This window comes from Pinus tabuliformis, chromosome 1_1 (genome assembly GCF_031772625.1).
Source record: "Pinus tabuliformis cultivar Carrire ecotype Pingquan chromosome 1_1, CPIR1, whole genome shotgun sequence".
NCBI lineage: Eukaryota > Viridiplantae > Streptophyta > Pinopsida > Pinales > Pinaceae > Pinus > Pinus tabuliformis.
In genome coordinates this window covers 243050644-243075264 of record NC_142297.1, presented here as the reverse complement: position 1 = coordinate 243075264, position 24621 = coordinate 243050644, and the positions used below count along the sequence as shown (strand labels likewise).

General features: G+C 39.4%; 2 protein-coding genes across 3 annotated transcripts in view; both read right to left on the bottom strand.

Moving 5' to 3' along the window:
- The window catches only part of LOC149212421 (uncharacterized), a 52901-nt gene extending 28694 nt beyond the window's left edge, over positions 1 to 24207 (bottom strand). For both annotated transcript variants that reach the window (XM_089391840.1, XM_089391841.1), the window contains exons 1-2: positions 23676 to 24207; positions 21509 to 23451 (exon numbers count right to left, since the gene is read on the bottom strand). In XM_089391840.1, coding sequence (XP_089247966.1) covers positions 21529 to 23451; positions 23676 to 23948 — 2196 coding nt within the window. In that variant the 5' untranslated portion in view covers positions 23949 to 24207 and the 3' untranslated portion in view covers positions 21509 to 21528. The remainder of the gene's footprint in view (positions 1 to 21508; positions 23452 to 23675) is intronic.
- Positions 7714 to 8961, bottom strand: LOC149212422 (uncharacterized). The gene is made up of 2 exons (XM_089391842.1): positions 8531 to 8961; positions 7714 to 8310 (listed from the first exon to the last, which is right to left on the bottom strand). The coding sequence occupies exons 1-2, from the start codon at positions 8733 to 8735 to the stop codon at positions 7871 to 7873; spliced, it is 645 nt and encodes a 214-aa protein (XP_089247968.1). The 5' UTR covers positions 8736 to 8961; the 3' UTR covers positions 7714 to 7870.
- Positions 24208 to 24621: the final 414 nt, after the last annotated feature.

Genomic DNA, 24621 nt, shown 5'->3' with positions numbered 1-24621 from the left:
GTGGCCTACATCTCCGATTTGAACACCTCCAAGGAAATCTACGACAGATTGGTAAGCATGTTTAAAGTTAGTGATGCAAATCAAGTTTTGTTCCTCAAAAATAAGTTGAAGGGTATTAAGAAGGGCAAGGACGAGGATATTCAATCCAACTTCTTAAGGATCACTGAGATCAAGAATGATCTTCTATCGATTGGAGAAGTCATTCCTGACAGGGAACTGACTATCACCACCCTTGGAGGGCTCCCATACGAGTGGTATATATTTAGACCCACTCTTCTCAATAATGATAGAATTCTGAGGTTTGAAGAATTAATGTCGAGATGCATTCAAGGAGAGACAAGAATGGTGGAGCAAGAAATGCCTTCAAATAGAGGCAACTCCACTGCTTTCTCCGCTCATGCTAAAAAGAGAAATAATTTTGGGTCTAAAGAACATTTCAAAGGTAAACCCGGATCTAAGGGTGGAAGGAAGGGAAGATGCTTTGTTTGTAATAAATTTGGCCACTATGCGAGGGAGTGTCCAAATAGAAAGGACACATCACATGATGATGACCACAATCACTCCAAGGGCAACTTCAACAACAACAATTAAAGGAATGGCAGGTTCAATGGCAAAGGAAAGAGGAATGCAGGAAATCAGGGAAATGGTCAACCCTCCAAGAAAGCAAGGAACTCCAGGTATGAAGAATCAAATGTTGTTAACAATAAGCAAGATGAGTATTATCTTATATCGGCCCTCTCCACTACCTCTCCTCCAGACTCGTTGGGAAATTGGCTTATTGATAGTGGTGCCTCAAGGCACTTCACTAGTTACAAGGAAGTTGTCTCTGATTTGATAGAGAAGGAGACAAACTTGGAGATTATTCTTGGAGACAATGCCACCTATCCCATAAAGGGTGTAGGGAATGTTACCCTTCAATTGAATCAAGGTAACACAATTCATTTACAAGAAGTTTTATATGTAGCTGATCTCAAGAAGAACATGGTGTCCATTTCGGCAATGGAAAAAGAATTTTAAATATGCTTTTACTTTTGGGTTCCAGGTTGACACATTGTATCAAGTTGGAGGAAGTCCATTAGGGCCCATGATTTGCAACACATCTTTACAATCTGAACTATGGCACCAGAGGTTTGCCCACCTTCATTACAAGGCTCTACCCGATGTAAGAAAGATGGTGACAGGGATGCCTGAGTTCAAAGTAGAGCATGAAGGTGTATGTCCGGGATGTGCCGAAGGAAAACTTAAAAGGGGGCCATTCCCCTCAAGTAATAGCAATACCTCAGATATATTGCAGTTGGTCCACTCCAACATATCTAGTATGATGCCTGTGAACTCTTTGGGAGGATATCTATATTATCTCACTTTTACAGATGATTATTCTCACAAGACTTGGATTTACTTCTTGAAAAAGAAGGATGAACTATGAAGTGTTCACCTGGTTCCGTCACTTCAAAGCCTTGATCGAAAATCAAACCCAAAAGAGAATCAAGATATTAAGGACTGACAATGGGACCGAGTATGAATCCAATGAGTTCCATGACTTTTGTAAAGAAGTTAGCATTAAGAGGGAGACCACTACACAATACACTCCTAGGCAGAATGGTGTGGCTGAGAGGAAGAATCGTACGATTGTGGAAGTTGTTTGTGCCATGCTCCATGATCAAAGACTACTGAAGTTTCTATGGGCCCAAGTTGTGAATACTGTCGTATATGTTCAAAATCAATGCCCTCATCAAGCATTGGACTCCAAGACTCCCGAAGAAATGTTCACTGGTAAAAAACCCTTTGTCTCTCATTTTAGAATTTTTGGAAGTCCCGTATACTTTCATGTGCCAAAAGAGAAGAGAAGCAAATTGGGTGCATCAGGAAAGAAAGGAATCTTTGTGGGCTATAGCGAAAATGCTAAGGGCTATAGAATTTATGTGGTTGGTCAAAGGGAAGTTGAGATATGAATTTATTTGTATTCTTGACAATTTGTCAGCAAGCAAAACAGTGATTTTCACCCCCAGCTTATCCTCAACGTTGCATATAAAAGGAGGAGACCTTGTGGCATTATTTCACTCATCTCATCTCACATCCCTCTCTCTCTTCTTGATTGGGTACGCATAAAGGAGCAGCATCTCTCTCACACGTGTCGCTGGAAGAAGGGTTTTCTGATTAGGGCAACGTTGACCTAGGTTGACCGACACTGCAAGGTGTCTTTTTGGCCAGCATTGACCCTTATCATTTGCGGATTGGGTTAGGCAAGCCACAGTTCTAGATAGCAGCGTTGACCTCATTCTGTCCCCACGTTGACCAACATTAACTGTCAAAACACTGACCGCAGGTTTGACCAGAGTTGGCTGAAGTTTGATTGGATATTTCGAACTGTTTTGGGCTGCCACTTCTTGTTGTTGGAGGCCGAGTTGACTGAGCATTGATTGGGATTGTTTAGAGGTCAAATCTGACCTGTTTGACCATCTTTGACTTTGCTGGTTAGGGTTTTGCAGTTGCTATCATAAAATTACATAATTGTATATTTGTACTATCTCTCTCTCTTTGCTGAATTATTGAAGAATATAAGAAGAATTGATCAAGGGTTTCCCCACATTGGGGTTTGTCCTTGGTTGGTGCCACATCTTGTGTCCCCTTGTCTTGACTTGTCTTCTATTGTTTATATTTATGTTCTATCTGCATTTTACTATCATGCTCATGTGATTGCTAATCTGGAAATTGATATTGGACTAATAAGAAATTTGAAGTAAATTGCTCTTAAGCATAGAACATACCAAAAATTAACAATATCCAAGGTCAAAGCTCCATGACCAATGCCAACCTCCCTCTTCGGGATCTAGACATCAACACATAGGTCGGCCAGATGTCCTCCCAAGAATCTGCCATTAGATGCTTCATCTCTACCTAATAAACTAGATATACCCATTTGTCCAAGCATGCTTCCCAAGTGTTCATCCTTCTTTATGGAGAGATTTTACTTGTTCAAACACAAACCCCAATCAACAATAAACTTTCAAATATGCACACAAGTAAACACAAATATTTGGGGTCTTCATTCATTCAGATGTTGTTTTCATCATCAAGTTCTACATATGAAATATGTCGGAAGCTGTTTTCTTCTTTCAATTCTTTAGCAACACCAAATATATCTTCAATATGTTGCATATTTGTTCATTCTGTGATTCCTTCTACAAGGTATCCATCATTATATGCCCTCCCTTTCAATGTACTCCTTTCTTCTAACCACGTTCCCTCTTTACTTAAGGAGATCAACAACTTTCTTCTTCTATAACATTGGAGAAGCTTCAACCTTTCACGACTTCATCAAGATCATCTTGATCATCATCATCCTTATAGCTTCCTTCATCATGCTCATATGGGCGTCTTTATTATCTTGAAGATTGTGTACCTGCAAAAATTTTCAAGTACAGCCAACTATATATACAGAAGCATGAAGTTAACTATATCAAAGTTATGTCATCAAAACAATCAAATACTTTAGACATCAAATACCTAAACCTAATTAGTTTCATAATCAGCGAGAGACGCATACTAGACTTCAACCACTTGCTGGGGATTAGTCATAAACCTTAGACTATATCAACAACATATTCAAGATATCAATCTTATTATATCTAGGGCTTCAATATGGTTTTCAAAGATATATGACAGACTCTACTATGATTCATTTCAAACCCTAGATTCCATAACAATTTTACTATGTATCTAAGGTTTCAACAATTTTCAGACATTACTAGGGTTTGTTGGAAACCCTATATTTTATCATATCAGAAAACAATATCATCATATCCTAGAATATCAATTTCTTGAAGCACGAGTATCAATAATTAGCTTAGTATACTTGCATATACATATCTAGGAATTCATGCACTAACATCTCGTATCAATATTCACAAACATCAATACATCAAAGTTATATATACAGCAATTACATTCAAACTAGGGTTCCGTCCATACAGACAAATGTACACCTAGGATTTCGATCCTAGGAACTTAATATAGATATTACTAGCAATTGTCCCAAAAGGTACAAAGAGAGGCCGATAGGATTATTAAATTAGAATTGTTGACTTTCTCTAGAAGAGATGTTGGTTCAAGCCTAACGGATGAGCAATTTGAGCTAGCTAAACGCCTTCTAATTGTTTTTTTATTATGGTAAAATTATATTGATAATTCATTGGTTTTGCTTTCAAAAGCTTGAAGGAATTTGAAGAGCAGGTATAGAATTGCTAGAATTGCTTTGTGGGATTTGATCCCAAAATCACTGATTTGTAGATATATACTCAATGAAATGTTAAGCAGCAGACATGCAGAATTCAGAGTAGAATGAAATGGATAGGCCTCCACAATATTTTTTGGATAATTTATACTTATCTGTGCACTCTAGGGTATGTCTGCCTAAAACTATATATTTCTTGTAAACCTACGCTATATGGTTTAGCCACATAGCGTATAGAGTGATGGGGTGATGTGGCATCCTCTTGCAATTGGTCTGCTTGGTCCACTAAAAACCCCTTGCTCCATTGAGAAAATACCACATGTATTTTTATAGACCATAAGCCCTAAGTTATGACATCATACTATTGGAGTAGGGAAAACACTTGCTGAAATAACAATGTGGATACAATGCCAATAATGAGGCTCCTAAGCCTCATTAACCAAACTCTTACATAATCAAGAAAGAATCAATCAACAATATTTTAGATAGGTTTTCACTCAAAACACATTAGAAAATTAATCATTTTCAAAAATAAAACTGTAAATGAAAGCTCCCTCAACATCAAAGTTAGCTCATGATAAATCTTTGGAATCAATTTCTTGGTTACGTTGAATAGTGCCATCACTACAAAAATGGACCAACATTCCTACTCTCAATTCCAATAACAATAAGATCAACAAATCCACCATCAAACAAGGAGAAGACATTTAAGATATTGTGCTAAAGCTGACACCAAAAAGCAGCACAAGTTACTACCAATACAAAAGGACAAGGATCGAGTGCAACAAAGATAGGCTAGATAGCATGCAATCCAACTCAAACCCTTGACCAAACACTAACCAAAGCACCATTCATGTTTGACTTTGACTTGTTTAATAAATAAGGAACAATATTCACACTTAATTTTTGACTCAATTGCAAATATGCCTCAAAACAAAATCATAACCATGCAAAGTATTTACCCTACACATGCGGTATGAATTGCCTACATGCATCACCTAAACAAGGGGCAAAGGTATGACGCTTGTGGATGATGAAAACCAAGTCTGAAGTGGAAAAGTAAGACGTGGACTGCTGGGACAGATACCACAAATAAAATTCAAAGCGGTACCCTGCCACTGAATCAGAAGTAAATGATTTGATGCTTTGTAAACAATGGAAGAGCTGAAACCCAAACGCAAGTAGAATACTAACCAGCAAAATCAACCAATATCAAACAAAATCCATAACCAAAAGACCTTACTATATTACAGTAAATATCCACATTTTAGAAAAGTAGATATGGTGCACAAGTAAATACCATACTTAACATATTCCGGACAGGTAGCCCAATGGGTCGGATCCCCCTCCCAGTCCGCTGGCCCTCTGTTATGAGGAGCAGGTTCAATCCTTGGGGTCCACCCTGGTGAGGCTTCGGTAGTAAAGCCGAATGGTGTGCAGCTCCGGCAGAGCTATGGATCATTACGGTCAGGGGTAAAAAAAAATATACATATATATCATACTAAACATAATCATGAAGCAACACCATATGAAAAGAGACTGCCCTATAAGAATAGGGCACAGTTTAAGTGATAGGCTTTAACTGTCCCCACTCCTCTTTCACTCAACAAGCTCTGATTAAGTTTCTAAGGATGATATTGAGCATACCCAGATTACCAAGCCCGCAACAGAGTTCACAGAAATGACCCATGTGGACCCGCACAACACATTAAGATTTACGAAGAACTCAATGCAGAGTTCTCCGAGTAGTCATGGGACCTCCTTGATCATGGTGAGACTGTGAGTAAGACCAAAGTTGCGTGTGAATACCATGACAATCAGCTTCCAAATTATGTAGATGGCCATGTTCAGAACCAGATTGACTTTAGAAAAGGGTCTTTAAGGATCAGACTAATTGTAAGAGAACTGTCAAGCTCACTAGCAAAATTGGGCTGGGTTTAGATGCAGTTCAAGCAAAGGCTGATTAATTGTAAGTGAACTGTCAAGCTCACTGACAAAATTGAGCTGGGTTTGGATGCAGTTCAAGCGAACTCCAAGGCAAAGTCTTTACAAAAATACTTTTCAAGTTTTCAGGACCCCTACAAAGTCAGGGAACATTTGATAAAATAAATCAACAATATCTAAATCTCTCATTTATAAATGAACAACTTTAATCAGGTAATTATTAAGGCAATACATCTCTACTCAGTGGAACCTATCTTCCTACAGACTCCAGGAAGAGAGCAAAGAACACCAAGGAAATTCAGAGTCATAATGACGTGCAAAATCAGAATCCATTACCTCTAGTTAGATCAAAGGTCAAAAACTTTAAGAGCGGACAAGCCTATGCCTGACGAGTAAGCACCAACCTTACTGATTTAACCAATGTTGTATCTACGAGAAATCATATATACTTTAATATAAAAGGTGATTAACGTTTTTCTTTACGATCCTTTACATTTCCAATCTAATTACTAGAGAAATAAAGACATTCACTGTAATCTATCTTTGTACAGATTCCAGGAAGGAAGAGCAAAGAGTACCCACTAAATTCAGATAGTCAAAATGACATACAAAATCTAGACCCATTACACCTCTAATCAGCTCAAAAGGCAGAAACTTCAAGGGTAGACAAGCCTATACCTGGAGAGTGAGCACCATTCTGCTGCTTTAACCAATGCTGTATCTACAAAGCTTTTCTCTATGTTTCCAATCTGGGTCATAACCAACTCATCGCCAAACAATATTTCTTCAGGATTGAAAATATTAGTTACGAGTAAGGATCAAAATGAACTGCATCTCCAATGCAGTAAGCCCAAATCATTGTATGAAGAGGCAAAAAGAAACACTTAGATTTAGCTTCAATGACAAAAAATCCAATTCCTTCTACTGTTCTCAACGTAGGCAAAAATCTTACAAGGAATAAGTCTAGACACATTATCAGAAGTGCAATCATCATTCTGTTGGATTACCCAATGTTATATCAACAAAAATTTCAAAACCTTCAGCATAAATGCCAAAAAAAGAAGCTTTGCTTTGAGTTTCCCTTGTCCATTACATTCTCTTCATCACTCCAAAAACATTAAATGATGAATGCAAGCAAGAATCGAACCAAAGTTTAACTACAAAAAAAGTTTAAAACTGGCATGAACCAAAACCCATCTATAAAATCTGGTTAATACATAAACGAAAAACACAATCCAAAAGACAAAATAGAGCAACAATATTGTTAAAGATTAAAATTTTCGGTCTTTCAATAGAGTTGCGTAAGTTATGACCACGTGCAACTCCTGTCTCTAAATGTTAATCAGTTCTTTGATCAGTGTTTTCACCAATACATGACGAACGATACTTACGCAAACAAAACATCAACATAATATAGGCTCCATATCATTTGGATTAACCAAAGACAATCAATCGTCGAAAAAGACAACAGAAACTGGCTTAAAACAAACATTTATTCGAAGTACCATCAGAATGATAACTGAAAGATTCACACCTTAGCCAATAATTCAAATATCAGTACTTGTCATGTAAACAGGAAAAGCTTGACAATGCAAAAAGTTCAAATTAATTTCAGCATGACCACCCAAATGTAATATCGAATTGAATGTATATCAGAAGATGTACTATTTAGCTCAACAATTAGCATGCATGTCATTTATTCTCACTACATAGTGAAGTCGATCTGACTTTATTTAGGTGGTCATGTCCGAAATAATAAAGGTACCTTTTGGACTTTCTGTCCCACAGGGGTCTTTGGCTTCTGGCCAGAAAGGCATCATATTCCCCAACTGTATGAAAAAATTCCGGAGATTGTGATCCCTTCGAAATCCGTGAGGGTGGACTTTGGTCAATCAGTTCCTGACATATATCACCGCTGTTAAAAAAAAGAGTATCCCTGTCTGTCTCCTTCTTCCTAGAAACATAATCCAGACCTTCCATGAGCTCCCATGTATTAATAATCTCGGTTTCATTTTCTTCTGATTCTCTCTGTACAGCTTTAACTTCTTCAGATATTTTCTCTTTCAACAAAGTCCCCGATTGCAGATCTAAGTTTACACCTTCACGGTTTTCCAAATTCGTAAACCTTCGACCTATAAATGTTTCAGTTGTCAATGTTCGACAGATTGAATCAGATTATGCTTATGACAAGTTGAATCAGATTAAGAAAGAATTAAAACAGGAAAAAAAATCTAAAAATTTCAAAAGAGGAAATATATCCTTAAAGATGCCAAGCGAAAAATAAAAATGAAAAATTTCAAGAGAAAACAAAGAAAATCATGTCTCGCCAAGCAAAGCAAATGTATGGCTTACCTTCATTATCCTGGAAAGGAAGTACATGTTGCGGCTGAGATGGAACAAATTTCTTGGCAATAACATTGATTTTGCAAACCAGAGCCACGAATTGACTATGGTTGTTTGTAAAAAGCAAGTGCTCTGTTACCGGAGGAAACAGACGATTTAATTTTTTTGGGAGGCTATTTGCCTTAACAACCTTCTTGGAAGATCCGGAACCCATTCCGAAGCTATTAACGCATCTCTGTTTATTCGGCGGTGTAGAGATGTGAGCTCGGAGTTAGAGAAAGCAGGAAGGAAGTTCTCGCCGCGAATAAACAGAAAACAGAAATCACGACAACAACCTTCTTGGAAGATCCGGAACCCATTCCGAAGCTATTAACGCATCTCTGTTTATTCGGCGGTGTAGAGATGTGAGCTCGGAGTTAGAGAAAGCAGGAAGGAAGTTCTCGCCGCGAATAAACAGAAAACAGAAATCACGACAGGACGGAAACACGGAAGTTCACAGCTCGCCGAATATAGATGCCAGGTGTCAATCTGACATTGAAAAGGACGACGAAACCTCTCTTTCAATAGGAAGGCCTATCGGCCTAATAAGGGTTTTGCTATAAACCCTAATTTATCAAACACTAAGAAATTCATAATTTTAGATAGCAAACCCTAAGGGACTAGAGTTTCCATAATCAATACTGAAACACACTTAGGTTAGGGTTTTTACAGTGAACCTTTTTAGGGTTCCATATGAATGATAATATAATGAGGGTAGATTTAATCTAATGATTAATCTCCCTAACAAGAATTTCTTACAATTCAAAACCCTAGACATAATGATGTTAGTAATGTAGAGCAAGACTTAAAAGAAGAATGATTGTATCTTTTATATGAAGAAAACTTTGTAACAAAGCTTATAGTCTAAGACATACCTAGAGAGGTTCCTTAACAAACCTTGTAGGGCATCAACTCTTAAAGGGCAAAACTTCTTCCATGCTTCTATCCTTTGAAGTTTCCTCCATAACTCTTGAGCATTCAGCAAGCTTTCCTAACCAAGGAAAATATAAAGAAAAGATCATTAGCTTACAATACAAACACATTTTGATATGATAGAGAAACCAAATATAAAAGAGGAGACAAGGAATAAAATACTTATCTTTTGTTAAGATGGTGAAGGCTCCCTCTTAATCCAATCTTTGAGGGATACCTACAACTTATCAAAATTCAAAAGAAAGATGTTCTTAACAAGACATGTTAGACCTACAAAAACAAAACCTAAAGGGAAAACTTTAAAATAGAAGGATATTTGAGGGATAGTATTCCCTAAGAATCCTTGGCAAATAGATCTTTGATCTCGAATTCTTTAGTTTTGTTCTTCTTTGGTGGACCTTCATCAACAACATTCACATATTCTCTTTCTCTCTTCTTATTCCTTGGACTCTCTAGACAATTACTTTTGTAATGACCCATCTTGTGGCAATTGTAACATTCGACCTTGGATAGGTCCATTTTCTTCCTTGGTCCTTTGAACTTCATGAAGGTTCCCTTCTTCTTATGGTACGCAGAGTAGGCATTCGAGGTTGTTTTCTTCTTCATCCTCCTCCTTGTTGTTTACTAGATATATGGCTTCTTCTTGACTACATGCATTCCAGACTTGTTCAAATGTTAAAGTATCATTCCAACTATTAAGTCATGATGCAAAGGCACTCCAAGATTTTGGTAGCCCTAGAAGGGCAGTGATTACAAGCTCTTTTTCTAGGACAACTTCATCTATTGCTTGGAGTTCACCTCTAATTCTGGATATCCTTATAAAATATGATGAAACAGTATCATCATTTGTCATCTTAATAGTTCTTAGTTCATTATTGAGGCTTGCTATTTGACCAATGTTCTTGATTGTGAATAACTTGGAGAGAGCCTCATACATTTCTTGAGCGGAATTTATGTTGGATAAGTATGGAATTAAATTATCCTTAACTCCATCCACTATTAGGTTCATAGCCAAGATTTTGGTTTCTATGAACTTTGCTTTCTCTGGAGTCTGCATCACTTGATTCATATGTAGGCTTCTTGATTTTTCCTAGAACGAGATCCAAAACTTTGTTCTTTTCGAGAATGAGGTCTATTCTCTTTTTCCAAGCCTTGTATTTGGAAGCCCCTTCTAATTTGTTCTCTCCATTTAGTTTGACATAGTTCTTATGGATAGTAGACTTTTCACTATATATGATGTCCTTGAATTTTCCTTGATCTCTTTTTCCTCAATAGATCTTTAACCTGCCTTGTTCTTCCTTCTTCACCTTGGCTTTGATATCATGTTAGAAAATCAAAAAAGAAAAAAAAAAAGTCTCTATTTGATAATTACTTGTGATATCTTTGAATTCTTATTATCTTTCTTATGTACCTTTTTATCTTAGTTCGTCAAGAAATTACCAAAATCAAAACACAAAGATCAGGGACACCAGATATAAGCACTCAGTGAGAGCTAAAACCCCTATATAGGGGAAAACCCAGTAATTCAGTAATTCAAAATGAGATGGACCAAGACCCAAGACCTTCCTCCTCCACCAAGTCAGCCTTTCAATGAGATACAACAACCTTCAATAGTCTCTTCTTGTCCACAGCTACAACCCAGCATCAACCTAGAAATTTCAGCCCCGGCTACTGCAACTGCTACAAAATTTCGGCCTTCCAGCTACTGCAGATTTTCAGCCCCGGCTACTACAACTGCTACAAAATTTCGACCTTCCAACTACTGCAGATTTTCAGCCCCTCCAATAGCTTCACGGCTTCACTCATGTGGGATGAAAGAGAAAATTTTGACTTCCTCTGTTCGTGAGAGACCTCCTTCTCCTTCGCTATACTTTTCCTCTTCTTCCTTAGAAACTCGCACTTTTTCTTTGCCCAGAAACTACAAATCGAACTTGTTGACTGTGTGTGACAAATGAGGTCGAGTTGTTGCCTTTATATATAGTGATTTTGCGGCCCAGTTTAGGCCAACTTGTCCAGTTTTGAGGCCAACTTGGTGGAGGAGGCCTGATTGGCTTATGACATGGACAAGGACACTTGACATAAACCCTAGAAGCCTGCAATGGAGGCTTTGACCTAAAAATAATTGACCCATGCTTTATTAAGTTATTTTATTTAATAATAAAATTTATTTTTCTTTCTTTTGATAAATAAATTACGTCATGACTTAAATACAATTATGAAGACTAAACCTAGTTACATTCTTCAACAGTTGTGATGTGTTAAAGTCTGAGTGTTATGTTTGGGCTATTAATTAGGATTGTGTCAAATTAAGTTAAGGATTGCATTTAGTATAGTAGTGTTGTTGCATTTAAGCTAGTATTTAGAACTGTGTCAAGTCAAGGTTAGTCACATTGGTTAGGGTCTATCATAAGTTAGTTCTTGATTAAGATTCTTGTATAGCTTATTTGTTGTAGTATGAAAAGTATTCCTTAGGTCTACCTCAGTTAACAGTCAGTCCAGTCTTAGATTGACTACATTAATTGAAAAAGTCGAGAACTTAAGGGCAATACACAAGGCACACGCTCATTTTGAGTACGCACTGTTACCCACCATTTTGCGAGTGATATCCCTAGGACAAAAATTTCTATGAGATGGTCCTCAGCCAGCAGCCCCTTGCAGCCACCAACTAGATCGTTGTGCCACTTCTTCGCCACCTGAGTCAGCCATGTGGTCCCTCACCCATCTGTCGTGATCGCATGTTTGAAGGTGGGCCTCCCGAACCTAAAGGTATGCCTTGTCATTTGGTAATTGAGTATTGTAGTTTGCTTATCATTGACACTTTTGGGCATGGATTAATGGGGGGATTTGGCAAAACGAATGGGCTAGGTCTATGCGCTTGTCCCCTAAAACCCTTTTTGGATATTAACCTTGGATTCTAGTCATGTGGGATCTCTTTTACTGACCATTTGGCTTTAGGGATAGTATTTCACAAGAAACCCTGATTTTGGTTGTGTGGTCTTGCTCCCCATCCGCACATATTACCACCTTTCCACTTATTATTACCCCATTCATCATTTATCCCACATGGGTCCACATTCCTCCACTGGGTCCACACAGGGCTAGGTCTCCCCTTCCCCTTGCCCACACCTTGGGTCAGGCCTGGAATGATGCCCCAAAGGTTGATGCTGCTAAAAAGAAAAGAAAAAGCATAATTAGCCATATTCAACAAGAAAATGTACCGCAAAATGCAAAAGATGATCGAGACAAACGCATTTAGCACATGGGCAAAAGCCAATACATGAGTTTTACCCCATCATCTTGGCCATCACCCTAGTTCCTACAGGTTCTATGAGCCTCCATCATATAGGAACCCATGATTGTCCCAACCCTTGCGTGGGCAATGAACCACCCTACCTTAAAAGGGGGTATCCACTGCCATATCTCACACATCATGCTCTTACCCCCTGAGCCCTAAGTAGTTAATCAAAGAAAAATCATAAAATGGCAAAAGGCATATAAAGAAGATTCGAAAAATCAAGGTCGAGCCACCTCATGTACCCGATTGCTCCCCCTTATACATTATATACCCAAGTGTGGGCTTCCCTTTTATTAACTACCCTTGTACCCAGCATGTGGCCCAAGGCTGCCCCTTTCCATCCCCTACTTCATTCACCTCTCTATCACATACCACCACCTTTTAAAGGATGTACCTTGAACATTTTATCCCCTTTAGAAGCAAAAACCACCTAATAGGATACTTGGTTAACCCCATTTGGAGTTTGGAGACATTAGCACATGCCAAAGCCCATTATGGAAGGGCAAGCCATTATGAAGTCTCCACCTGTGGTCCATGGTTTTTAAACTCTTTTACTCGATTTCTCTAACGACTTGTTGTACTAGAAGGATAGGGGGCGCATTAGATCTTATGCAAAAATTGCAGATGGTTTCCATCTTGGGTTTGGTCTCCCTATACAAGGTCCTAACTCTCCACAAGGCTACATTGGCACATGTAGGGTGTGCGTTGAGAGCCATGGGCATCCACAGCAGTATACAAGCTCCATGGTTCCCTGAGGATGTTCAGGGATTGCTCGAGATTCACCTATTGCGCGAGAAAGATGCATTTGGTTCACCTTTGCCCAGTCAACCCCATAGATGTACCATGCACTTGGCAACTGACCCAGGGTTTGTAGGATGATGTGGCATCACCTACACCATCATCAAAGCCCTTACAAATGATTTACAGGCATCTTCGACTCATTTGGAGACCCATGAGATTATTATTGTGCCCCCACGCCCACTAGGAGCAGCACCACAGGTTTATTGTTTGGAGAACAAGGGGCCAACCCCTTGTCCATCACTTTTGAGGGTCCTATTTTTCATTATGGCATCTATGGACCTCATCAAGCCTCTTGGAGGGCCCTACAACATGTATTAAGAGGTTTGGTGGGTTTGTCACCAAAAACTAGGTTATTAGCACATTATTTTATTTTGGGGTTTATGTAGGCCTAAGAGACTAATTCGAACTCCTCATTAGTGTATAAATACAAGTGAGATGAGTTCATTTTCTCATCATCACTTTGGATTGGATCTCTCTTCTATTTAGAGAATTTTGCACTTTTTCTGGGATGAAGAATTGGAGCATGGATGAATTTTGATGTTTGGATTGGAGTATTTTATCTTGGAGCTTCCTTATTGTCAAATTGTTGATTGTTGGATATGTTCTATTACATGTAAGTACACACTTTTAATGTTATTCTTGTTTTACTTTTGTCATATGCATTGAATGGGATTTTCGCTATAATAGGGCTAATTGTTGCATTGCATAATTGCAAATTTGTGTGATTATTGTTTCTATATAGCATCTCTCAATGCTTGGGCCACATGTATGTGAATGTAATCTCCCAAGGATAATTCCACTGGAGAATTTATCTTGATAAGCCATCTCTTTTGCCAAGCGAAGTATAAAAGCTTTAAGGTCTCTTCCTCTTGCTCTAAAGGCTAAGAGAAGTATTCGTTAAGGCCTCCTTGACCGAAATACAAGTTCCTTTCTCATTATTCTCCTAGACTCCATTATCCCCAAGGGATTAAGGTACTAGTCCTCCAATAGGTGATCACTCAAAGAATACTTTTCTTGACCTTTCCCTCTCTCTTCTAGGTCTAGCCAAGTTGGATCACCTAGCCCAAGAAAAAGTTCAATTTCCTAGCCTCTACTGCGTTGGTGTGTCCTCAAGGCCTCCTCCAATTTTGAAGCCATTTCGACTGTGGAGTTGTGAGATAACCCAAGCCCTAGCTCTGAGATCAAACTTTGCCCTGGTGTTCCCTAGGCTAGTGCCCTCATAGGATCAATTTGACACCTTTAAGTAGAAATTCTTGTTTTGATCCTTTCCCTTCCCTTGTCTAGGTTGAGATCATCATTGATTGCTAGATTCTCTCTCCTTAACCTAGGCTAGGTCCACTTGGTCTCGTGTGGTCCCACACTTTTGAAAAGTCAAATCTTCAAGAACCATTCGAGAAGTCAAGTCCAATAAGGATTTTAGGATTGGGAAACTCCTTTACAAAGCATATTCCTCTAACCTAACCCTCAAACCCTCACCTCCTTATCCTAGAAACCTATGTACCTTGCTTAACAATAAAGTAAGCTCTATTCTTAACCCCCTTCTAAGAAAAGGATCATTAAGGTCACTTCACATCCATTGGTTGATTCATCCTTTGCAAGTGACTCTCTGTATATTGGGTATCCTCCCATCGGTGAAAATTTGTAGAGAGTAGGGAGTGTTAGCCAAAGTGACAGTGGGTTAAGCCTCCATCGTTGCCCTCTGCTCTAGCAATTGTCCCTTTGGGAGTCCCTTTTATGCAACCTACTAGGTTGAGCGGTAACATTTTCGCGTCGTTGTCAAGGACACGAAACATGTGTTTTGTTCCCCATACGACATATTGACATATTATTATTGGCAACTCCATTGGAAGAACGAAGCCCTGGTTCTTCATTCAACTTCAAAGTTAATGCTTGTAGGGTGAAGCAAGCATCTATCAAGGCACCTACATTCACCCTGGCGACTCCATTTTCAATTCTAATGTGTAAAAATCCTAAGAAATGGACCATTTCGAGCTCCCTCCTTCTCCCTATGATGACCTTAGTCCTGAAGAAGCTCTAGAGCACCCTGAAATCAAGAAATGGATGAGAGGTTGGATGCCTAAATTCAAAGGAAGTCCTAATCAAGATCCCAATGTCCATCTTGACGAATTCTCTTGGGCTTTAGCCCTGACAGGGATTGAAAATGAGGACACAATCATGAGATTGTTGGCCTTATCATTTGTAGGCCAAGCTAAAGATTGGTATGATAGCCTCCCCCATGAGATTGCCACTGAATATGAATATTTTGAAGATGTCTTCTTAGAAATATGGGGTGGCACCCCTCATGAAGAATGGATAGCTCATAGATACCCCTCTGAGGCAAAGCTACGTGATGAAAGGAATAATCTTGAAAAGAGTCTTGGTAAAGGTGTGGAAGACGCCTCAGGTTCCCCTTTAATGTCTGAAGAGAACCCTCCTCTCATTACATGTGACAAGACCTTGGAAAGGGGGTTGGTGAAAGCTTTGGTAATCTAGGTGATGATCAATCTTCATCAGGTCCACATGATGAACCGAATGACTTTGAGAACATGTGTGTTGAGAAAAATGAGTCTATGGAAAGTGAAGTTGAGACTAACCTTACCTTTCTCAAGGATAGTACTCCTGATGATTCTCCTTTTGAGAACCTTGAGGAAGGTGGTCCCATTAGCCCCTTAGAGGATGACATTGAAGATTATTTCCATATTGAAAAAGAGAAATGGGAAGTTGTTGGTCCTCAATTTGATTGTGCTCCTGTTTATGACACCGACAAGGAGGATGAGGTTGAGAGTGGTCCTCCCTTCCTCCCGGCATTATTTATGAGGACATATCCATCGATACCTTTGGGAAGGAGAATTATCATTTTCCCTTGCATGAAAAGGAGCAATTGGGGATGGTTGATTCTCCGTTTTGGGAAGACCCTGTCTTTGGTACCAGCAATGATAGGATCGATAAGGCCCTTGCTCATACCTACCTTCCTTGTGATTCTAGGAACATATTCAAATCACTTGAGCCTCTAGGGTTGGATTTTCAAGAAAATGATCCTGTTGAGACTTCACCTTCTCCTTTGCCCTTTTCTGTTGTTCATCATCTTGAGTCTTCATCAAGTGATTCCCTCACCCCTTGTCATATGATCTCAAGTAACCATCAGCCCAAGTATAGTGTCAAGGAAGAGCCCTTCATTGATCATACTTTACTTCCTCAGACAAACCATCGGGGTTTTGATCACTCCATGACCTCCCCTCTCCAAAGTGACCATCACCTTGAGAAACCCATTTGTTGCACTCCTTTCCCTAACCCTTCGTTCCCCTCTCATCACAACCTTGTGGCATCTACAAAGCATAATATTATAGACAATGATTGTGATAAGGAGTTCTTGAGAGTGATCATTCATTCCACCATTGTGTACCTAGAAGGAAAGCCTGGGACCTCTAGATTGACCTATTTTCTTTCTCCTAGGACTTCCCTTTACCTCAGATGGAGATCATATTTTCCCATCTCCCACCCTCTTCATCTACCATGTGACTATGTCCACATTCAATTTGGGAGTTGCTACATGACTAATCATACTCGCAAGCATATGTATATTGATGTGATCATATGTTGGTTGCATTGGCTTTATTATTACACTTAGTATTAGCCTTACTATATGTATGTTAGGATAGGATGCATTGCATGCTCATTAAAACTAACATCATATGATATTTCTCGTGGTAGATTATTAGATGCATCTAAATTAAAATTTGTATATTTACCTTTTTGTTGATTTTACGTCCTAACATTAAGCATGTGCGATCATGAGACGTCGCGAAAGCATGTTGCCCCATGTTTTTCATCTATTATATGTGCAGGTAACAAATCTATGGTAACCAAGAGATTGTAGGAGTTCTCGAGACCTCCCATTCGAGTAGCTTCGTCCACTTCTTCGAGAGATCACGTCCCAATTGGAGCCAGATATTACCCACCATTTTGTGGGTGATATCCCTAGGAGAAAAAAATTTAGCAGATGGTCCTTAGCTGACGCAGCCCCTTGCAGCCACCAACTAGCTCATTATGCCACTTCTCCGCCACCTGAGCCAGCCATGTGGTCCCTCACCCATCTATTATGATCGTATGTTTGAAGGTGGGCCTCCTGAACCTAAAGGTATGCCTTGTAATTTTGTAATTGAGTATTGTAGTTTGCTTATCATGGACACTTTTGGGCATGGATTAATGGGGGCATTCGGCAGAAAGAATGGGCTAGGTTTGTGCTCTTGTCCCCTAGACCTCTTTTTGGATATTAACCTTGGATTCTAGTCTCGTGGGATCTCTTTTACTGACCCTTTACGGATGGTATTTCATGGGAAACTCTGATTTTGGTTGCGTGGTCCCACTCCCTCATACGTACATATTACCCCCTTTCCACTCATTATTACCCCATTCATCATTTCTCCCACCTAGGTCCACATTCCTCCACTATGTCCACACAAGGTTAGTTCTCCCCTTCCCCTTGCCCACACCTTGGGTCAAGCCTAGAATGATGCCCCAGTGGTTGATGCAGCTAAAAAGAAAAGAAAAAGCATAATTGGCCACATTCAACAGGAAAATGTACCACAAAATGCAAAATATGGTCGGGACAAACGCATTTAGCACGTGGGCAAAAGTCAGTACATGAGTTCTACCCCATCATCATGGCCATCAACCTAATTCCTACAAGTTCTATGAGCCTCCTTAATCATATAGGAACCCATGATTGTCCCAACCCTTGCGTGGGCAATGAACTGCCCTACCTTAAAAGGGGATATCCACTGCCATATCTCATGCATCATGCTCTTACTCCCTAAGCCTCGAGCAGTTAATCAACGAAAAAACATAAAAAGGCAAAAGACATATAGAGAAGGGTGGAAAAATCAAGGTCGGGGCACCTCATGTATCACGATTTCTCCCTCATACACATTATATACCCAAGTGTGGGCTTCCCTTTTATTAACTACCTTTGTACCCAGCATGTGGCCCAAGGCTGCCCCTTTCCATCCCCTACTTCATTCACCTCTCTATCACATACCACCACCTTTTAAAGGATGTACCTTGAACGTATTATACCCTTTAGAAGTAGAAACCACCTAATAGGATACTTAGTTAACCCCACATTAGCACATGCCAAAGCCCATTATGGAAGGGCAGGCCATTATGAAGTCCCCACCTATGGTCCATGGTTTGTAAGCTCTTTTACTCGATTTCTCTAATGACTTGTTGTACTGGAAGGCTAGGGGACGCATTGGATCTTATGCAAGATTGCAAATGGTCTCCATCTTGGGTTTGGTCTCCCTATACGGGGTCCTAACCCTCCAGAGGGCTACATTGACACATGTAGGGTGTGTGTTGAGAGCCATGGGCCTCCATAGCAGTAGACAACACTCCATGGATCCCTAAGCATGTTCAGAGATTGCTCGAGATTCACCTATTGGACGAGGAAGATGCACCTGGTTCACCTTTGCCCAGCCAGCCCCACAAATGTACCATGCACTTGGCAGCTGACCCAAGATTTGTAGGATGATGTGGCATCACCTACACCATCATCGGAGCCCTTATAGATGATCTACATGAATCTTCGACTCATTTGGAGACCCATGAGGTTATTATTGTGCCCCCACACCCACTGGGAGCACCGCAGTTTTATTGTTTGGAGAACAAAGGACCAACCCCTTGTCCATCACTTTTGAGGGTCCTATTCTTCATTATGGCACCTATGGATCTCATCAGGCATCATGGAGGACCCTACGACATGTATTAAGAGGCTTATTATTTCATTCATGAGCTAGTTTGGTGGGCTTGTCACCATAAGTTAGGTTATTAGCACATTATTTTATTTTTGGGGCTTATGTAGGCATAAGAGACTAATTTGAACTCCTCATTAGTGTATAAATACAAGTGAGATGGGTTCATTTTCTCATCATCACTTTGGATTGGATCTCTCTTCTCTTTAGAGAATTTCACACTTTTTATGGGATGAAGAACTTTGATGTTGTCTCGGATTCCAATGGAGCTTTCTTTTATCCTTATATGTTATTATAATAGGATTGGGACTTGTCTCTTCTATGTTCAAATGATTGTCTGGCTTCTGAGGTTGCTATTTTCCCCCCACTACAGCTCTTAAACTTCTGTTATAATTTGTCGTAAACTGATAAGCATCTCCTAACCTGTTGATAGTTGGAAATTCTATTTCTTCATGTAATGCAACAAACATGCTTTTCATTCTAGAATCCTGAAGCATTGATAGCTTCTATCATCCACCTTATTTGACATTTTATGGTATTCTAAAATTAAGTCTGGAACACGTTGACCTTGCTTATCATGTAACTATTGCCATTACATGTGTTTATCAGCAAAGCATCCTATGGAGTAAAAGTACTCTTACAACTTTCTTGAATTCTTCCCACATGATTATGAGTTGTTGTGCTTCCTCTCTCTACTGACTGAAGGATTCCCACCAAGAAAGTGCGTCTGGAAAAGATTTGAGATTGGAGAATACAATCTTTTCTTCATTAGAAAAATGATTTAAATCAAAGTACAATTCTAGTTGTTGCAAACATTCACGTAGAGCTTTGGCATTGATATATCCTTTGAACAATGTGATTTCAAATATATATCTTTACACTTAATGGGTTCCTTCCTTTGAATGGTACATCTACTCCATAATGGCATTTTCACTGTAGTTGTCTGTAGGTGCAAATTGTCTCATCAATTCTACGAACTACTCATAGATCTCTACTCTTTGTCAACACATATTTTTCCATGACACTCTATACCACCTCTGCAGAGACACTTATTTCATCTCCCGTAGGTATTTTTAATTCAACATGAGGAACATAGCCAAGGCAAATGATGGCACCACCTTGAAATTTCAATATGTCAAATGTAGCCATAATGGTATATGATTCATAAGGTATTGTAGCATAATGGTGGAGAGAACTTGGTGCAAATTGCTCAAAGGACTTGTTAAGAGGGCTTTGAAATCTGAGAAAGGAGATGCATGCTAGAAAATTTTGACTTTGAAACTAATTGAGGTGAAAACTTAAGAGGGATCATAGGACACAGTATCAAAGAACAAACAACCTATAATGTAGATTGGGCAAACTTAGAAAATAAAATAAAATAACCTCTATTAAATGCAATGGAATTTACAAAGAAATCTCTATCAAGGATTAAAATCCTAAACATGAATACAATAAATTCACGATTACCAAATTGTTCACACTTTCCAAGCCCAAACTTACAGTGGCAAGATCGACTACAAATGGACAACCATCCTTGACTTAATTGTAGATTCAAGCCATTAGAGAGCCCAGCAGCAAAGTCAAAGGTTGACTTTGTAGTTGGACATTATGATGACTAGAATCTACAATAAGGTTAAGCTCAAGCCAAATGAACATGATCTAAAGTGATTAAATTACTGATTGGTATAATTAAATCAAAGCGTTCTTACTTAAAGGGCTAACCCAAGTTGCATGGTGATCATTTATGCATTAATGATTATTAGAATGGTTAAAATTGAAGTACAATGATTTTTAACCTTTTCTTAACATGCAATTTTAATTTTCACACCGTATGTTACTATACAAAATCAATCTCGAAAATTTAAATGAGATGATTTGTAACTAATTATCAAGTAAAACTGCATCTCCTCTAATGATATGCTTTAAAAATTATATACTGTTAACATCTGAGAATAGAAAAGGCAAATCACTCATTTGGCACATTCTACAGAAACTAGGCTAAAAGGACTTTTATGTGTTGGAAACAAACAAGCAACTATTAAGTGTATACAAATACAAACACCGAGACTAGTGTAAGCCGTGGAAGGCGTGTAAACTAACTACAACCACATCATCACTAAGGCCAGGAAACACTGTGATTATTAAATTACGCTTTCATTGAAAGATTACCTCCTTCGCTGCTTTGCCTCTCATACAAAACAATGAAAGATGAATCTGGAGGATACTCCCTCGCCCAGCTGCAGTTTGGGACATTCATAAACATCAAGCCATTCCAGCGATTTCAAGCGTTCAACACCTACAAGCTCTTCTAGCTCAGTACACCCAGAAACATACAGTCTTCGAAGATTTGTGAGATGGGCCAATCCCCGTATGTTCCTCAGCTTCACACATCCAGATGCGTCAAGCACTTCTAAAGATACCAGTCTTTCAATACTTGGCAACTGCTCCACATTTATACAATTCCATACATTCAGCGTTTGAAGGTTTGTAAGACGACTTAGCCCTTCTATTGCCCTGAATTCAGGACAGCCAACCATTTCCAGTGTTATTAGTGCATCTGGCAATGTTCTAACCTCCACCAGATATTGACAATTGGAGATGTGAAGACGTTGAAGGTTTGGGCAAATACTTTCTCCTTCTCCTTCAATCCTTTGAAATGACACCCGGCCTAACGAACAATTGTGTATCGTCAAGTCGGTCAGCCGATTCAACCACCCAAGAGAATCCGGCAAACCTTTCAATTTCCGGCAGTTCCGCAGTTTCAACATCTTCAAGTTCCTTAGCTCTCCAATGTCACTTGGCAATTCTATCAAGTTTGCAAGGTCCAGGTCCAAAGTTTCCAGGGACTGTTGGTGTGCAAGTTGGGAAGGCAATACTTCAATTCCGTCGCAACCTGCAACAGATATGTGCTCGAGCGTGCTGATGTTTCCAAACGTTTCGCTCGACATAGTCAAATCCATGCAATAACTTAGATCAAGATATTTAAGTCCTGTTAGATTCCTGAAGGAATCTGGAAGCCTCTCTAATTTTAGGGAGCACGAGAGGTCAATGTGTTGCAGGTTAATTAGATTCCCAAAGGATTCTGGAAGCCTCTGTAAGTTCGTGTCTGACAATTTGACGTGTTGCAGGTTTGTTAGATTCCCGAAGGAGTCTGGAAGCCTCTCTAGGCTAGAGGCTAACAGGTCGATATGTCGCAGGTTTGTCAGATTCCCGAAGGAGTCTGGAAGCCTATTAAATTTCGTGGAGACCATCAAGAATATGTATTGCAGGTTTATTAGACTTCCGAAGGAGTCTGGAAGCCTCTCCAAGTTTGTGCTTCTTAGGACGATGTCTTGTAGATTTGTTAGATTACCGAAGGAATCCGGAAGCGTCCTTAATTTCGTGCTTCTCAGGACGATGTGTCGCAGGTTTGTTAGGTTCCCGAAGGAATCTGGAAGCCCCTCTAAGCGCGGGCTTAACAGGTCGATGTGTTGCAGGTTTTTTAGATTCCCAAAGGAGTCTGGAAGACTCTCTAAGTCGGGACTTGACAGGTTGATGTGTGGCAGATTTTTTAAATTCCCGAAGGAATATGGAAGCGTCTGCAACCCTGTGGCGGACAGGTCAATGTATTGCAGGTTTGTTAGACTTCCGAAGGAATCTGGAAGCCTCTCTAAATCATAGCAGTTCGACAGGTTGATGTGTTGCAGGTTTATTAGATTCCCGAAGGATTCTGGCAGCCATTGTGTTTCCGAGTATGATAAGTCGATGTGTTGCAGGTTTGTTAGATCACCAAAGAAATCTGGAAGCCTCTTTAATTTCAAGAAAGACAGGTTGATGTGTTGCAGGTTCGCTAGATTGCGAAAGGACTCTGGAAGCCTCTCTAAGAACGGGCCTTGCAGATTGATGTGCTGCAGGTGCGTTAAATTCCCGAATGAGTCTGGAAGCCTCTTTAATCTCGTGCCTGACAGGTTGATGCGTTGCAGGCTTGTTAGATTCCCGAATGAGTCTGGAAGCCTCTCTAATCTCGTGCCTGAGAGATTTAAATGTTGCAGGTTTGTTAGATTCCCAAAGGAATCCGGCAAAGATTTTATTGTGGAGGAGAAAAACTGTAATTCCTGCAACTGCAAAGGTGCCTGCAAAAACGTTAAGATGTTTAAACTTTCAATTATTCTAAAGATAGAGATGCAATGGTGCCCGAAATATTCTTTACATGTTTTAAATTAATGTAAGGATAGATGATTATCATCTAAAAACCCTTGAATTTGTTCCCTAGGGTAGTATATTGAAACATTTAAAAACCCTTTGGAATTCATTGGAGACACTTGCTGTCATATTATGAAAGAAAATATCAAATTACCTGCGATTCTTCTTGCCACAACGTTTCCCAGTTCGCCCCGTACACTTCTAAAACCCTTAACTTCTTCAACGGAATCCAAGACGGCAGGGAGGAGCGACCACAGTTGCGAAAGCGAAGCCATATGAGATTTGGTGACTGCAACGATTTCAAAATGCTTTCCAAGTGATTATTTGTAAGGCAGGGATAGTCAATATCAAGAAGTTGCAGGTTCATTTTGCAGCCTGAAAATGATGTATCTTCGTTTTCAGCGGTGTAGGTGGAGATAGAAGCCATTGCAAATTGGTATATATAGAGACAGAAAGAGACCAAAGGGAAAGGGTGCAGATTGCGAAAGATTAGCTGAGCTTAGGAGTTTCAGAAACGCGGGAAGCTGTCGAGAGACTGATCCAAAGTATTGGAGTGATGAAGAGGACGATCCAAAGTACTGGAGTGGAGATAAATTGCATACGATTAAAGATCAATATCTCCGGCTGTCCTTTTGATGCCCGATAAAATAATTGTTGATGGGGAAGGCATATGGTATACAACTTGACGCAGATAATATATAAAATATGTCCACTGAGGGTATCGGCATTTTATTTTGGCATACCTAGGGTTTATGAAAGTTTAAATAGGTTTTCATAAAAAAAAAAAATTTGGGAAACTTTGTTATAATTCACTTGTTAAATTAACAAATTCAAATTTAGTTGTCACATTCAGTTGAAACTATCATTACTTTAATTCAAATTTAGTTGTCAAATTCGCAGTTGTCTATAATGCGACTTTTTGGAAGCCTTTTCGGTGGGTTTTTCCGGTCAAAATCCAGTAGCAATCTATTGGAATCGCAAGTTTGATAGCTAGTTTCTGCACAATCAAATCGTCCCAGGGGTTTTTCAGGGTGCTGAATCCAAATATGCAGTTAAAAAACCATTTTAACTGCAACAAATCAAGATTTAACCTCAATTTC